The 14,508-nt window shown below is 51.8% G+C and overlaps 1 protein-coding gene across 3 annotated transcripts in view; it reads left to right on the plus strand.

Moving 5' to 3' along the window:
- Positions 1-588: 588 nt before the first annotated feature.
- Positions 589-14,508, plus strand: part of ZC3H18 (zinc finger CCCH-type containing 18) — a 42,387-nt gene continuing 28,467 nt past the window's right edge. For 2 of the 3 annotated variants that reach the window (XM_052655416.1, XM_052655418.1), the window contains exons 1-4: positions 589-743; positions 6,809-7,383; positions 13,565-13,649; positions 14,340-14,408. In XM_052655416.1, coding sequence (XP_052511376.1) covers positions 6,823-7,383; positions 13,565-13,649; positions 14,340-14,408 — 715 coding nt within the window. In that variant the 5' untranslated portion in view covers positions 589-743; positions 6,809-6,822. The remainder of the gene's footprint in view (positions 744-6,808; positions 7,384-13,564; positions 13,650-14,339; positions 14,409-14,508) is intronic. The other variant, XM_052655417.1, reaches the window with a different exon arrangement.

Consider the following 14,508-nt stretch of genomic DNA (forward strand, 5'->3'; position numbering starts at 1 on the left):
TTGGACTGATTATATTTGATAAAGCAAGAGCTATTTAGTACCACAGAAATAGTTTCTAAAACGTTTAAACTTTGACATTTAAACTCAGTTTTTCGAAAATGATTAATTTTGTGTTGAACTGATATTTTAACAGAGAGGGAGCTATGTAGTCCCTAGTAAGCAATTTAAAAGGTCTAAGTTTTGTTATTTAAACTCATTTCCCGAAAAGGATTAACTTTAGGCTGGGGGCTCTTCAGCAGGACTGGAGAAGGTAAGCGCTGAGCCGTGACGTCGCGGGACCCAGCTATGCCTGGTCGGGTACAGCGGGAACAGCGGACCGCTAGGCGGGAACCTGCGCCAGTACTTCACGTGACCACGCGCCGCGGACATCCTTCCTCGCACCTCGATGGGCGGTGCGCGCGCTCTGAGACCCGCCCTAGGGTCGGGGCCCCGGCCGCGCCTGCGCCGTGACTCGGGCGGGCGCGCCCCGAGGGGGCGGGGCCGCGCGGGGGCGGGGGCGCGGAGGCCGGAAGGAAGCAGATGGGGGGCGTGGCGAGCGAGGGAAGCCCGCCGGCCCGCAGATAACCGTCGCGGCCTGATGACGTCGCACAATGGCCGGCCCCCGCGGCTAGTGGAGCCCGTTTGTTCCGCCCGCGTCGTGCCTGAAGCCGGAGCCTGGGAGCAGCGGAAGGGCCGAGAGACGCCTTCTCCGCGCCGTCCCGACCCCTGCGAAGCCGTGGCCCCCTCTCTGCCCTCGAGCTGAGGTAAGTGGTGGTGGTGGCTGGGAGGCCTGGCCGGCGGGAGAAAGAGGCCGAGGCGGCCGGGCAAGGAGCGTGGCGGCGGCACTGAGCCGAGGCCCGGAGCCTCGCCGCCTCTGCCTCCGGGGAGCACTCCAGGCTGCCCCCGGCCGAAGCGTGACTCTCGGGCCCCGGGAAGAGGACGCGGAGCTAGGCACGATCCCAGGTTCGGTCCGGACGAACTGGCCGGGGGTCCTGAATCCCTCTAAGCTCGAGCGCCTGGCGGCTGCCTCCGCACTCCGTCGTGGGGTTGATCTCCCGAAGCTGTCATTTCTCTTCCGGGACATTCGCGTGGCACTGCTTTCCGCCCACAAAGATGGGGGTGCGGAAGGAGGCACGCAAGTTCACCCTCCGGACTGAGAATAGGCTCTTCGGGAGCTTTGAGCTCTCTGGATCCTCCTGGAACTTGCTCCCTCGACTTCCCGGGCGGCACAGGTTGGATCTATTGGCTGTGCCCCAAGACGCACGCCACTCTTTGGAATAAACTTCCCTGTGCCCCTTTGGTTGAAAGCCCATAGGATGCCGGGTCATTGCTGGGAGAACCTAAGACTTAAAAACTTCCCGCCTTACTCCTGCTAAAACTGAAGTTTTCCTGAATACTTTATGACGGCTGAGTTTGCCGGATAGAGTGGTTGATCATCTTATATGAGCTGTTCAGCTCTACATCTGTGAGAGCAGGTCCGTCTTTAGATCCGTTTGGGGAGAATGGAAGAAAAGTGCGTTTAGGGGCATAGCAGTGGCTTTCATCCGTTCTCCTTCGTGTCGCCTGTGGAGTGGTCCTGTCCCAGAGCAGAGGTTGGGATTCTCAGGGTGAAGCTGGACCCAGGCCAATTCCTGCTTCCCAGGCAAGGGGCATTGTTGCCTGATGATGTTACAATCTGAGCACAAGTGTGGAACCCACCTAGCTCTGGAAACCAGTCACAAATGTTCTGGAGGCTAGAATTTCTCTCCAGTTTTTGGTGGGTAAGATAGTTTTATGAGACCATTCCAGAGAGCAAAGGAGGTGTTTTCCTTTTTCACAAATCATCTCAAGGTGAGTGCTTCCTCCCTGAGAAGTCGTTTGGTTCAGGCTTAGTCTGTTTGGGGATGATGTCTATCACCAGTCTTGACATCCTTCTTTTGGATATTGTAAAGCTATGAAGTTATGAACATGAATTTTAACCAGATGTACCAGAACTTGGGCATTCAGATAGGGACAGCTCTATTAAAAATTGTTGTCCTGGAAGGTTAGACTTGTATTTCATTGGTACTTTTTTGCCAGAATCTCTTTAGAAGTCCTGTTTAGGTAGTAAATATGCAAGCCATAGAAGAAAAATCAGTCTTGTTCAACAGTCATACCACATGTTTGACCCAAAATCGTCTTACCTGGCTTGGGAACTCACCTCACTTAACCAGACCAGGCTTTGAATGGCTTTCTGCTGACCCACCTTGAGAGAGGGAAGATATGCTGCCACTGAGAGTGCCCGGGGATTGTATTGCATGTTCTAAAGTTCTCTCAGAAAAGTTCCCAAATGTTCTGTATTTTAGCAGTGCCCTTGGAGTCGGGGTGCAGCCTTCCAGAATGACCGCTGGAAAAGGAGGCAGCACCACTCTGTCTCAGTTCCAGAACAGTCTTCTAAAAAGTAGACACTTATTTCAAGTTTCTTTCTGGCATGCAACAGGTAATTTACAACCCAAGGAGACTCTGTGATTTATTCGACAAGCATCTGTCAGTTTCCATCTGCTAGTGTACTGCGCTGTGGAGACACAGTGATGGACACTGTTACTCTCTTTTCCAGGCAGTTTCACTATCTTGTGAATCAAAGGCCTAAAGAGTTATAAACTTTGCCAAGAATGCCTGATGATAGGGTGATTGTGTGAGAAGAACACACTAAGTAAGTGTTGTGAGCCTGGGAGTTGTGAAGACGTGCCCAGAGGACCCTGTGTTTCACTGTGTACACTCAGTAGACCACATGTTTTCCTGGCTCCTGACGCATAGCACTTACTCACATAATTGCCAAGTTGAATTAATCTTGGAATAGGACACTGATGCCCAGAGAACCAGTTAACTCTCCCAGAGTGGGCCTGAAACACAAACTGCATTCTGACCCCTAGCGGTACTCCCCTCCTGCCCAACAAGGTGTCACTCGGGGTGCTTCTGTTAAGTCAGTTCTTTGGTATGTTTTCCTCTGCAAGCTGTTCACCTGGATGTAGCCTCAGATTGTAAAATCCCAGGAGATTTCACAGGGAGAGAAAAAGTGAGTCTCTTTCCCCAGATGAGTGTCAGGGCCGCCTGCGGGTGACTGTGTGTCCTGGTGTGCCTAGGAAGGCTGTGACTTAGTGCCTGTGGTAGTTGTCAGCAGTGCCCCCAGGTTCAGACAGTAAGTTGTGTGGTAGCCATTTGCTGAGTTCAGAGGACCGAGGAGAGTCTGAGTCCTTCCACTCACTCATGGGGGGGATGTCTCCCAACAGACTTTACAAACCGATAATGGCAGTATAGCGTGGTGAGTGTGGGCACATGGTAGAATACTGCACAACATACTCAGGGCAGTGGTTCTCAGTCTAGGGAGGTTTTGAACTCCCAGAAATGGGAGATAAATTGCTTATGTCCAGGTTTTTCTAGGGAGAAGAGCCATCCCCTTCCTCAGATTCTCAAAGCCATCCGTGCCCTTCCCCGCCCTGCCGCCAGTGGAAGGCTGATAGCACTTATCCACCTGGATTGAAGCAGGTGCACAAAGGGCCTTTTGCTAAAAATAGCTCTTTAGAGGAGGGAAGATAGCTCTGTGCTTGGGGAGGAGGGTGAAGTGATTTCCATAATACAAACAGGGGCACATTCAGGCTCTGTGAGGACTTCTTTCCACACACCATCCAGCAGCCTTGGGATTTTAGTTTGAGGCAGCGTTTCCTGTGGTATTGGTATACAAGTGTGCACCTTTGGGGGATTTCTTTTGTTAGGTTTACTGTTAGTTTTAAGTGCCTGGAAGTTTCAAACTTGAGACACATTTAAAATAAGTGGTGTCACAAGTTCGATTTCTGTACGATCATCACTATTTTTTACCTAATAGTCTGTATGGACCATATAGTAACTTTTCCATGTCTGCAAAAAGCCGTCTTTTGGGTTCTAGAAGGGCTCGGACAGGAAGCCAGATGGATCAGCACAAAACTTGAGAAGGGAGAAGAGAACAACAGACAAATCTCCTGGGTCAGTGGAAGTCCCCGGTCAGTGTGAGGGCTGTATTCCAGAACAGAATTTGTGGAGTCATTTGGCGCTCAGGTCCCCGTTTTCCTGTAGAACAATGGTGGTGTGTGGCAGTTAGTCCCAGGGCAGGTAGCAGGAGCTCATGTTCTGCATCGGGCTGGCTCCAGGACTGGGCAGCAGAGTAGAGACTCCAGCTTGGACTGCACTCAGTGGCCAGGTGACTCGGTTTCCTTCTCTGTGAGGGGTAACATTGTTTGTCTGAAAGGTCGATGTAAGAGACTAGATCCAGTGCCTGGCAGAGCAGTAGCCTCGCCGCAGGTAGGGTGGCTGTTGATTTTGCTGCAGAGTTGTTGTGAAGACGTGAGCGTGCTGAGTGCATTCTCTGGTATGTGTTGGGTGACTGGCCCCTGGGCAGTCTCGTGGGGAGTGGGACACAGGTGTTGGAAGCCATCAGCTTTGTCTCATCTCGCTGCTGCAGTGACTTTAGAATGGATGCTGTTTCCCCATATTTCAGATAAAGAAACTGGCGTCTGGCAAGTTTACGTAATTTGTTCAGGACCCTAAGGCCGGCAGGCAGTGGAGTGAGGATTCGGGTTCTGATTCAGAGGCCCACACTGATCCCCATGTCCCAGAAAGACATGGTCCACTTGCTTGAGTTTGTATATCTGAAGCTAGGGGCTCTTTTTCTTCCATTTCTTACCCTAGGATTTAAATCCAAGTTTGCCAAAATGCACAAAGCAATTTGGTTGGACCAATCATGACAATGGAACCTTTTGGCACCTGGGCCCCAGGAAGGGACTGTTATCATGTTACTGGCAAGCAGCCTTGGTGCCAGGAACAGTGAACAGGATAGTATGTTGCAAGGCTCAAGTAGCAGTTGTGTGGATTTTAAGCTAGTTTAAGAGGACACTTAATTTTGGTTACTAGCTGATTAATTTCAGAGGCAACTTGGTTCCCAAGGTTGCCGTTACACTGTACTATGTGACAGTCGGAATTTGTCTGAGGCTTAGTGACCAGTTGTATGTGACTGCCTGCCTTCAGGGTCCCGGGGGCCAGCCTGAGCAACTGGGGAGTGAAAGTCCCTGCCTCTCTATGGAGAGGTTTCTTACGCACAGTGTAGTAAAAGCTATGCTAGGGTAGGCATAGGACATTGTACACCAAGGAAAATCTCATACATTTCATTGATATCAGCTAAGGTGGGGCTGGAGGCTGCTGGTTTGCCACTGGCCCCCGACTGGTTGCCGTATGCCCAATGCTGTGTCTGGAGGAGGTGAGGATGTGGGTCCTGTCTTGGTAGCTTTCTCACCTTGCCGGTCGCCCTGGTCTGCTAGAGGGATGTATGTGGTGACAAGCTCTGCCCTGTGCAGGGAGGCAGCAAAATACAGCGCTTTAGGACTGACTTTTTAATGTTAATAATTCCTTCAGCAGGCCTGCCTCTGGACAGTGTCATTAGAAGGCCGCAAAGGGAATCGTTTTCCAAGCTGTCTACTTTTAAGTGACTTTAAATGGATTGGTTTGTAAATTCCTTTCATTGCTGACTATTTATTTATAAAGTGATGAATTTTAAGTGATTTGTCCTTATGTTTGCTGAATTTTAATAATTTCCATTATCAGCAAAAAAAATTTTTTAACTATGGGTTCAGATACCAGTTCTTGATATGCGCATCTTTAAACACACGTTCTCCTTTTGAAGGTGTACGTTTAAAAGATATATTTTAAAACTTTGGTTATATATAAGTGCATAAATAATTTTATATAATTATACAAATACGAGTATGTGTGTTTTCAGGTTTCATCAAGGTACCATGTAACATGACTGGCATACATTGTTTTTAATAAAGTCTTGAAGACTCAGGTGAACATTAAACCTTTCACTGTTCCTGCTCTTTCACACCAGCTTGATGGTGACCCCTGGCCTGGTGGACGGTCAGTGTTCGCTTGTAGGCTGTGTGGTGTTGGTTGGCTATTTGGTGTTGATTTCACACACGCACACGCACACACATACACTGTCTCACCCCAGCTTATGCAGCCTGTGTTTAGAACAAATGGGACAATTTTTTGTCTTTGCACATTAGGGTGGGAAAACCAGGAAATAGTCAGTTTATAATTAAATCTAGTTAGTAAAAATAGAAAAGAAATCTTCTAGGATGACAGTCAGTGTTTTTATATTTGAAACTACTGAAACACGTATGATTTTCTGCCAGAGTTGTTTCCTGCAGCATGCCCATCCTGGAAAGGTACTTCTTGAGAATCGGGGTGCATGGAGGCCTTCTGGTGTCCCTTGGCGGCTCCAGAAGGACCTGCAGTTTAAGGATCACCCCCAGTGATTGTGACTTGGCAGTCACAGGCCTAGCCCTGGAGAGGCGTATGCAGGAGCAGAGACAGCCTGCGTCCTGGGGACTGTCCGAGGCAGTCGGGTTTGTGTTCCAGACCCTGTGGGGGGCTCCAGACAGTGGTCAGGTGTGTTGCCTTCTGTGTTGCCACCTTGTTCCTAATGCACATCCTCCTGAATTTCAAAAGAAATTACTTTAAGAGCCCAAAAAGCTGTTGCTTGTGGTGCCCATCTTCCTGCTCAAGATAAGCTTGGGTTGCCCTGGGAGGAGGGGGGCATGCTGGGGCTCTTGGCACCCGGTGGCTCCCAGTATGGAGCTCCTGATGCCCAGCTCAGTGAGCCCAGCCTGGCCCCATGGAGGCCTGGGCTGTGGTGCCTGGTGCCGCTGGGCTGTGGAGCGCAGTCTGGGATGTAGAGGAGCCGGGCAGCCACGGGTCCGAGCCCTCCTGGGGCCAGGAGACCCACACGAGACTGACTGGCCCTTCTGCTGGATGCTCTGAGTGTGTTCTCTTTCTTTTGCAGAACCGTGGGTACTGATGGATGTGGCCGAGAGCCCTGACCGGGACCCTCGCTCTCCGGAGGATGAAGAAGAAGAGCAGCAGGGGCTCTCGGACGATGACATCCTGAGGGAAAGCGGGTCTGAGCAGGATCTGGACGCGGCGGGTGGGAGGGCTTCCGACTTGGAGGATGAGGAGAGCGTGGCCCCAGGACTGAGCCAGGAGGACGAGGAGAGTCGCTCCGACGAGGACGACCGGGACTCTGAGGCTCAGGAGCTGAGCAGGGGCCCGGCCAGCCCCCCGCGAGCCGAGGGGGACCGTGCCAGCGACCTGAGGGACGAGGCCTCGTCAGTCACCAGGGACCTGGATGAGCATGAGCTAGATTACGATGAGGAGGTGCCCGAGGAGCCGGCCCCCGGCGCGCAGGAGGACGACGCTGAGAAGGCTGGGCCCGAGGATGATGATGAGCACGCAGAGGGGGCTCCTGGGGAGGAGGGGAAGGCAGGGGTCCGCACCGTGGAGGACAAGGAGCCCCCGGAGGCTGCCAAGGAGAAGAGGAAAGAGGATGACGACGGGGAGATCGACGACGGGGAGATTGATGTGAGTAGGCGCGGTGGGCACCCTGAGGAGGGGTCGGGGGGCTGGCGCTGGGGCCGTTGCCCTGGTGGTGAGGGGGCACTGAAGGCATGGAGACTAGCCTGGCCTGGAGTCGGCAGCTGGCAGAAGTTCCACAGACCCTCACTCATCTGTCTGGTGCTGTTGGTTGGATTGTGTTAAAACTTTGGATTTTTTTTTTTTAAGCATTTTGTGCTTTTTTTTTTTTCTTGTCTTTAAGTACTGTTTGAGTTAGTGTTCAACTAGAACCATTGTGGATTTCAATTCCTGTTACATTCTCGAGACTGAGGAAACTTCCTTCCAGTTTTGTCTATTATTTTGGCCATTTTTCTCTTTGTCTTCTGCTGAGGGTCTTCTCTAGGCCAAGCTTCCTTGGAAGTGTCTCCTTGGGACTGCAGAAAATGGGATTGTGTGTCAGAGCACTTTGACTTTTGACCATCACATTCTTTTAACTTTGTTAATCTGGCCTTTCAGGTTAAGGAGAAGGTATCTGGTAATAATTGTCTTAGTTGTGGGCAGTTGGGATTTATGATAGATAATCCTGATGCAAGAACTTCCTTCACCATCTTTTAAGAGGTTGAATTTTGGGGAGGGAAGAATCTGAAGTCCTGCTGATAAATGCTTTTACTCAAAGGAGGGGAGAGACAGACAGAGCAGATTGACAAGACCTGGAGTTTTAATATCCCAGGAAGGAGATTCTGCTCATGGGAGAGGCACTGAGGGGAGAGGTGTGAGGAATAGCTCCCAGAAATGTTCTGGATCACCGAAGGAGGGGGTTGTTGGTTAAGTGTGTGAGCTGGATTTGCCTGACACGCTGGCTTCCTCGGCAGCTAGTACGTATGCCGTGTCTTGGGGCCATGGTTGTGCCTGGTTATTGCTTCTCGAACTTCACGAGAACAGAACTTTGTGGGGCATTACAAGCTCATGTGTGCAGTTACAAGCTTAGAATTTTAGATCTTTTGTCTTCTCACAGCTAAGCGTAGCAGATGGTCTCCTAAGCCAGTAGCCACTGCTTGTTAGTGTACTTACAAAGGTGCTGTCGGGACATTGTCTGTGAGCATTCTTAGGTTCTGCCAGCTGAGCTTCCCTTGCAGTTTGGAAAATTCTCAACCAGAGAGTTGCCAGAGGAAAAAGAGATGCCACGAGACTCCAGTTAATCAGTTTGGATGACATTTGGGGCAGAAGACGAAATCATTGATTGAGGTTGCCCATTAGTTTGGTCTCTCAGTTTACAAAAAGAAAAGCTGAGTCAGCGTCCTGCCCATAGGACATGGGGCTGTTAGTGACGGGACGTGCGGCCAGCGGGTCTGGGCAGTCCTCCCCCTTTAAGAAAGGATGAGGTGCAAGCTCTTCTTGCTTCAGCTGTGAATGGTCCGTAGGGCAAGTTCATCGACTTCTCAGCCTTTCCATGCTCGCGTGCGGTCAGATATCTCCCCACATGTCCTGGGGGCTCTCCCACCTGCACTGAGTTAGATGTGGTGGCCTAGGACATGGCATTGACCTGAGCTGGCCCAGGAAAACACCTGTTGTTTGGAGATAGCTGGTTTCTTCAGAAACAACATGAGAAGTAGACATCCAGGTTGACTTTCTTGCCCACTTGACCCTAGATGGTTGTTTCATTTGGCTTGTACCTGCCTGGCCTCTAAAGAGGGCCCCAGAGCCCCGCTGGGCCCAGGCCCAGCTTCATTCAGCCACAGGGTGGCGTGTCCGTCCACAGGCACCCCCACAGGCCCCGCAGTGTGCTGGGCTCATTGTGACACGCAGGGGCGTGACCAGGCAGAGCAGAGCCTGTCGCCCCTCCAGACAGGCAGGCCTGGACAGGGCTGGGCCGTATGAATTGAGACTCGGACCCTCATGGGAGCCCCTCTGGTTCACGTGTGCCCAGCTGCCTGCATTCCAGCCTCCTCCCCATTCTTTGATCACCTACTTAGATGTTATGCCCTTTCTGTGGGCTCTGCCCCTTTCTGGCATGTCAAGCTTGGTGCCTTTGCTGTGATTCCACAGTCTGAACTGACTGGGTCGTCAGTGTGTGTGTTCTTGTTGCTCTTTAGCACCCTCACCTCCAAGAACACAAGTGATTTACCCTTCTTTTAACTGAGAAGTGCTTTTCTCTGTTGGGGTACACTGACCTGCTTTTTTCCTTTGTAGGCTTTGGATCACTGGGACAGGTCAGTTCGTTTGGCAGGAGTAAGCTCCCTCTCCCCAGCTTTTCCACTTTCTTGGTGGTTTCCTGGGTAGTGACATCAGTTTGTACAACGAACCTTTGACATTCTTCTGTTTGAACCACGTGGTTTATAACTCAGGCCTTGAATGACTTTTACGTATTTTGGTGAGCTACCTTCAGATACCAGTGCCCTTCTGGAAGTGCCACTTCCCTGCTGCAGTGGGAGGGGATTTTGCAAACATGATTGTGCGCCAGCTATTTATAGCATCTAGCTTATTTGTGGAGGGGGCCGAGGGTCCCCACCAAGTGACAGCTGAAGCATGGGTGAACTTGACTTAGCGGTCTCACCTGTGCTGGCAGCTCAGACAGCCGAATGGCACGAGCAGCCATGTGTGCCTTGTGTGGTCCTGCACAGAGCCTCCTCCCTCCAGGGTCTGTGACTTGCCTTTGCAGACTCCAGTCCTTCCATCTTTCGCCCTTCCATCGTCTCCTCCACTTTTTGACTTGGTTCTGTTTTTATGTCTCGCGTGTCATCTGCTTAACAAAACTTTGGCACCTGGTGCGTGCCATCCACTTGGGAAGGGGCGGAGTATTCTGTTCCTTTCCGGCTTTGGTCAGTGACTGTTGCACTGGTAGGGTGGCTGCTCGGAGACGGTGGAACAGGGCCCGCACCCCGAGTGGACTGTCCACACTGCTGCTCAGGCAGAAGTGATGGCTCCTGGCCCAGCCAGGGATGAATACAGCTCTGAAGCCTTTTCTTTGCATACGGGCTTTGTCTTTTCTCAGGCTCGCATCTGCCTGCTCCTTTCCTATCTGGACACACAGTATCTTCTACCAAAGGATTTAGGGGCTTAGAAATCTGGGGCATTCGCAGCACTGCCCTCTGGTGGGAGGCGGAGAAGCTGCTGAGGCCTGGCCCCAAGGGATTCAATCAGGCCTCCCACCTCCCTCTGCTTGGCTAGTCGGGGCTGGACCACTGTGCTTGCTTAGCCGAGCAGCCCAGAAGCTCTGGGGTAGGAAGGCTGCCCTCCAGCCAGCGCCCAACATGCTGGAACCTGTTTGTGGTTTGTGTTTATTGCTTCGTGCACAGGTCCTGGGTCCCCTCACAGGCGCTGCTCCACACCCCATCACCATTGGGAGACCAGAACATCATCTCTGGCCCAGAAGGGTGTGCATGCAGGGTTATAGACCTGAACTGCTACCTCACTGTGCAGAATTGTGGGTTCAAGGAGCCCCTGGTTGGCCTGGTGGCCCCTGGGCCTCTGCTTTGGGGCACATGCCTCCATCTGCTTCCTTATCTGCTGTGGCCGGGGAGATGCTGGGTTGGAAATGAGTTCTTTTTGTTGCTGAGGTCATACCCTGGCTTTGTGGTTTTGTTTTAAGGAAAATAACCCACACTAAGGAGAAGGTAGATGTCACCGGTGCTCCCTTTGCTCACATTTGACGTGTTGCCTTTGAGGGGTTTTTCTTGTCACAATGCTGAGCACCCACCACGTGTGTCCCCTGAGGCCCGGGTGGGAGCTCTGGGTGCTGGAAAGGTGGGTAGGAGGGCAGGGCTGGGGCCTGGGGGTCAAGTCCACGGTCTTGGTAGCAGCAGGAGAACCCAGGCCACCCCATGCCCTGTGCCCCATGTATGCTAACCCCAAGGACATGCTGCTAGGCTATCCCTGGATTTGTAAACTGTAGGGGGGCCTGGCGCAAGCTCCCTGAGTTAGTTGTTGGTGCCCTTTTAGCTGTTTATAGACCCACCAGTTTGCTTCTGGGGACACCTGCTCTCTACTGGTTCCACTCTAGGTCACAGGATCAGGGGCCACCCGCTGGAATTCCTGCCAGTTACAGCCCTGACCTGGTGCTGGAAGCACTGGGGGGCTGGCTTTAGAGACATCCTTCTTGAGTTGTATTTGCTTGAAACCGTTTATAAGATCTCAGAACTCCTTGTGTTTGTCACTTGAAAGGCCATTGTGCTAAATGAACGGTTAGTTGACGATTGAGAATATTCTCCTGCTGGGTGATTTACTGATGCTTTCATCTGTCTGGCGTCTGAGAAGTGGCTGAGCTGGGCGGCTGGCTCTCGAATGCTCTGGTGAATATCGAGAGTAACATCTCTGCAGAAACAGATCTCTAACCTGATCGAGTGCGCTGGCTGTGAATCTTGGTTTTTTAAAAGCAGTTGTTCTGTGCTCATCATTTCAATTCCTGTGCATCGATTTTCAAACAGAACAGAAGAGTTGAATGAGTTCTGACCTCTCAAAAGAGTTTTGTTTTTCTAATGAGAACAAACAGAATCCGCTCTCAGCTCCAATGTGAGCATCTGTATGACCCGTGACAGATAGCACATGAGGTGGTAGTGTAGGACCCCGTGCCTGAGGAAAGCAGGAGGAGGACGGGGCTGGGAGACGGGGCTGGGGGGACCAGGGGGTGATGTTGATCACAGAGTACAAACTTTCAGTTATTAGATGAATAAATTCTCAGGACCTTTAAAAAAAACTTGTTACTTTCTCTAAAAGAAATCATTCTGCTGGCTCTCTTAAGAGAGATAGCTCTCAGCCCTGTTCTTTTTTTCTTTTTTTTTTGCAAAATACTTCTTAATAACTTGGTGTTTTTAAGGCAGAAATTATACAACTATTTAAGCTTTGGAATAAGTCACCTTAAGTCCGGGGTTTGTCTCCAGTGTTTCCTCATTCAATGAAAAGTGTTTACTGTAAATCCGACACTGCACTTGGAGCAGCAGCAGATGAAAAGCGGATGGCGCCATCGGGTCAGTAGCCGTGGCAGCTGGGGCTGTGGCTGGGGTTGGGGGCTGTGGGGCCTCTGACTCGGGCTGTGTGTTACCCACCGAGGAGGAGAGGTGAGAACATGGTCAGGCCGGACTCACTGCTGTCACAGAGCTGTGGGGAGCGTGCGGAGGGTCACGGGTGTGGGTGCCCATCCAGAAGCAGTCCTTAGGCTGAGTGGGACAGGCAGTCGTTTGGACGAGGGCAGTGCTGCAGGAGATGAGAGGAGGGTCTCCCAGGCCTCTGTCCTGCCTGTTGGGTCCCATGTGTTGACCACACGAGGGCGCTCTGAAACGGGCCGGGGCCTGCAGACCAGGTGGGGCTCTATCCTGGACTTAGCATCTTAACTACATCAACAGGGAGCTGGATCCCTGCTTCAGCTAGGGGCCATCCTGGGCTGGGGTTTCAGCTCAGAGGCACAGCTAGGAGGCTGGGGAGGGTGCAGAGCAGTGGTCCAAGTTGCTCTCTGAAATCCCTGGAGGAGAGACCCACCCCGACTGTGGTCTTGAAACCCTCCTGCATTATAAAACCAAGGTTAGGAACTCTGGGCCAGAACAGGAAGAGAAGGCCCAGGTCTAAGCTGAAGCGGATCTATTCAGTGACCTGAGTCGCCTAAATTCCCTCCTCCTCGTCCTTAGACTTGTAAATTAGAGAAAGTGCCTAGTTTAAAGGACACAAAATAGGGACTTCCCTGGTGGCCCAGTGGCTAAGACTCTGTGCTCCCAAAGCAGGGGGCCCCAAGTTCAGTCCCTGGTCAGGGAACTAGATCCCACATGCTGCAACTAAGATCTGGTGCAGCCAAATAAATAATTAAATATTTAAAAAAAAAAGAAAAAACAAAAAAAATAAAGGACACAAAATATTTTGTCCTATAAAGTTTAAGTGTAAAAAATATTAAAAACCTGCAGGGTGGCCATTTCCTGCCCAGAATTGCTAGTTAAGAGAACTGTGATGACAGCCTGGCCTGTGTCGCATATCACGTACATCACAGAACGTTGTTTCTTGGTGTTTTCTGTGACGGTATAGTCTGTGGGTGAGCTTTGATCATCCCTGATGCCCGATGAGAAGGAACCTCAGGTTTGGGAGTGTGTATGAACATGGCTGCGTGAGTCGCGTGGCCGTACCCTCTCTGGTTTAGGGAGTGCCGTACGCGTTGGTAGGTGTCCCTCCTGCCTCGTCAACCTCATTCAGATGAGCCTCTCTTCAAGTGACACTGTCTCTGTTTCAGGACGATGACCTGGAGGAGGGTGAGGTGAAGGACCCCAGTGACAGGAAGGTGAGACCTCGTCCCACCTGCCGATTCTTCATGAAAGGTAATTGTCTGCGTGAGGGGCCTCTGTGTGGCCCGTTGGTGTGACCTCGGCTATTCCCGGGACAGAGGTGGTGGTTCAGCCCTGAGCCTGGGCAGGGCTGTTCTCGGGGCCGAGGTGGCCGTCTGTGGTGGTGGCAGTGGCAGAGCCTCGCGCTCAGCCGTGGGCCTTTCCTGGTCACTCTCGTGCCTTGCTCAGAGGGCAGCCAGCCCGCTTATTTTGCCCTGGGCTCCAGCCCATCCGCCCAGCATAGACCCGTGTCTCCACTGTAGACAGCATCACTCCTCGTCTGAGTGGTCCTTTTTCTAAGGCCATGTGCCCCAGCTGCCAGCTGTGACATTTCCCAACTCTGTAAGGAGAGTTCCCACTTGTTACCAGGTGTCAGAGGCTGGAATGGAGCCTGTAGAAGGGTCGGCCTCTGAAGGCAGCAAGGCTCCTCCTTCCTGCAAAGCGGATGGAGTGAGTTGAGTGGCTGTGACAGAGAAGGTGTGACAAGGGGCTCTCAAGCCCAGGATATGTGTCGGGGCTGCTCCAGCACAGCGCCGTCCGGTGTGTCTGTGAGGGAGCGGCCTCTTGCACCAGAGGAAGGTCTTCTCCTGCCCAGGCTTGCTGTGACCCTAGATGCCTCGCGCACTGACCCAGCCCACCTGTGCAGCCTAACGTTCACGAGAGCTTCCTGTACTTCTTTTCCAGATGTTGTGACACCATTGTCCACTCCTCCACCAATATCAAATTCCATACCATTCAGAGGCCAGGTTAAAGGTACAAAATATATGATATTCGTCTCTCTAGTACCGCACAGTCCCCCTGCTCCGGAGGCCAGACTCCTTTCTTCTGGATCCAGAATCCTGCCATGACGCCA

Source organism: Budorcas taxicolor, chromosome 18 (genome assembly GCF_023091745.1).
Source record: "Budorcas taxicolor isolate Tak-1 chromosome 18, Takin1.1, whole genome shotgun sequence".
In the NCBI taxonomy this organism is placed as follows: Eukaryota; Metazoa; Chordata; class Mammalia; order Artiodactyla; family Bovidae; genus Budorcas; species Budorcas taxicolor.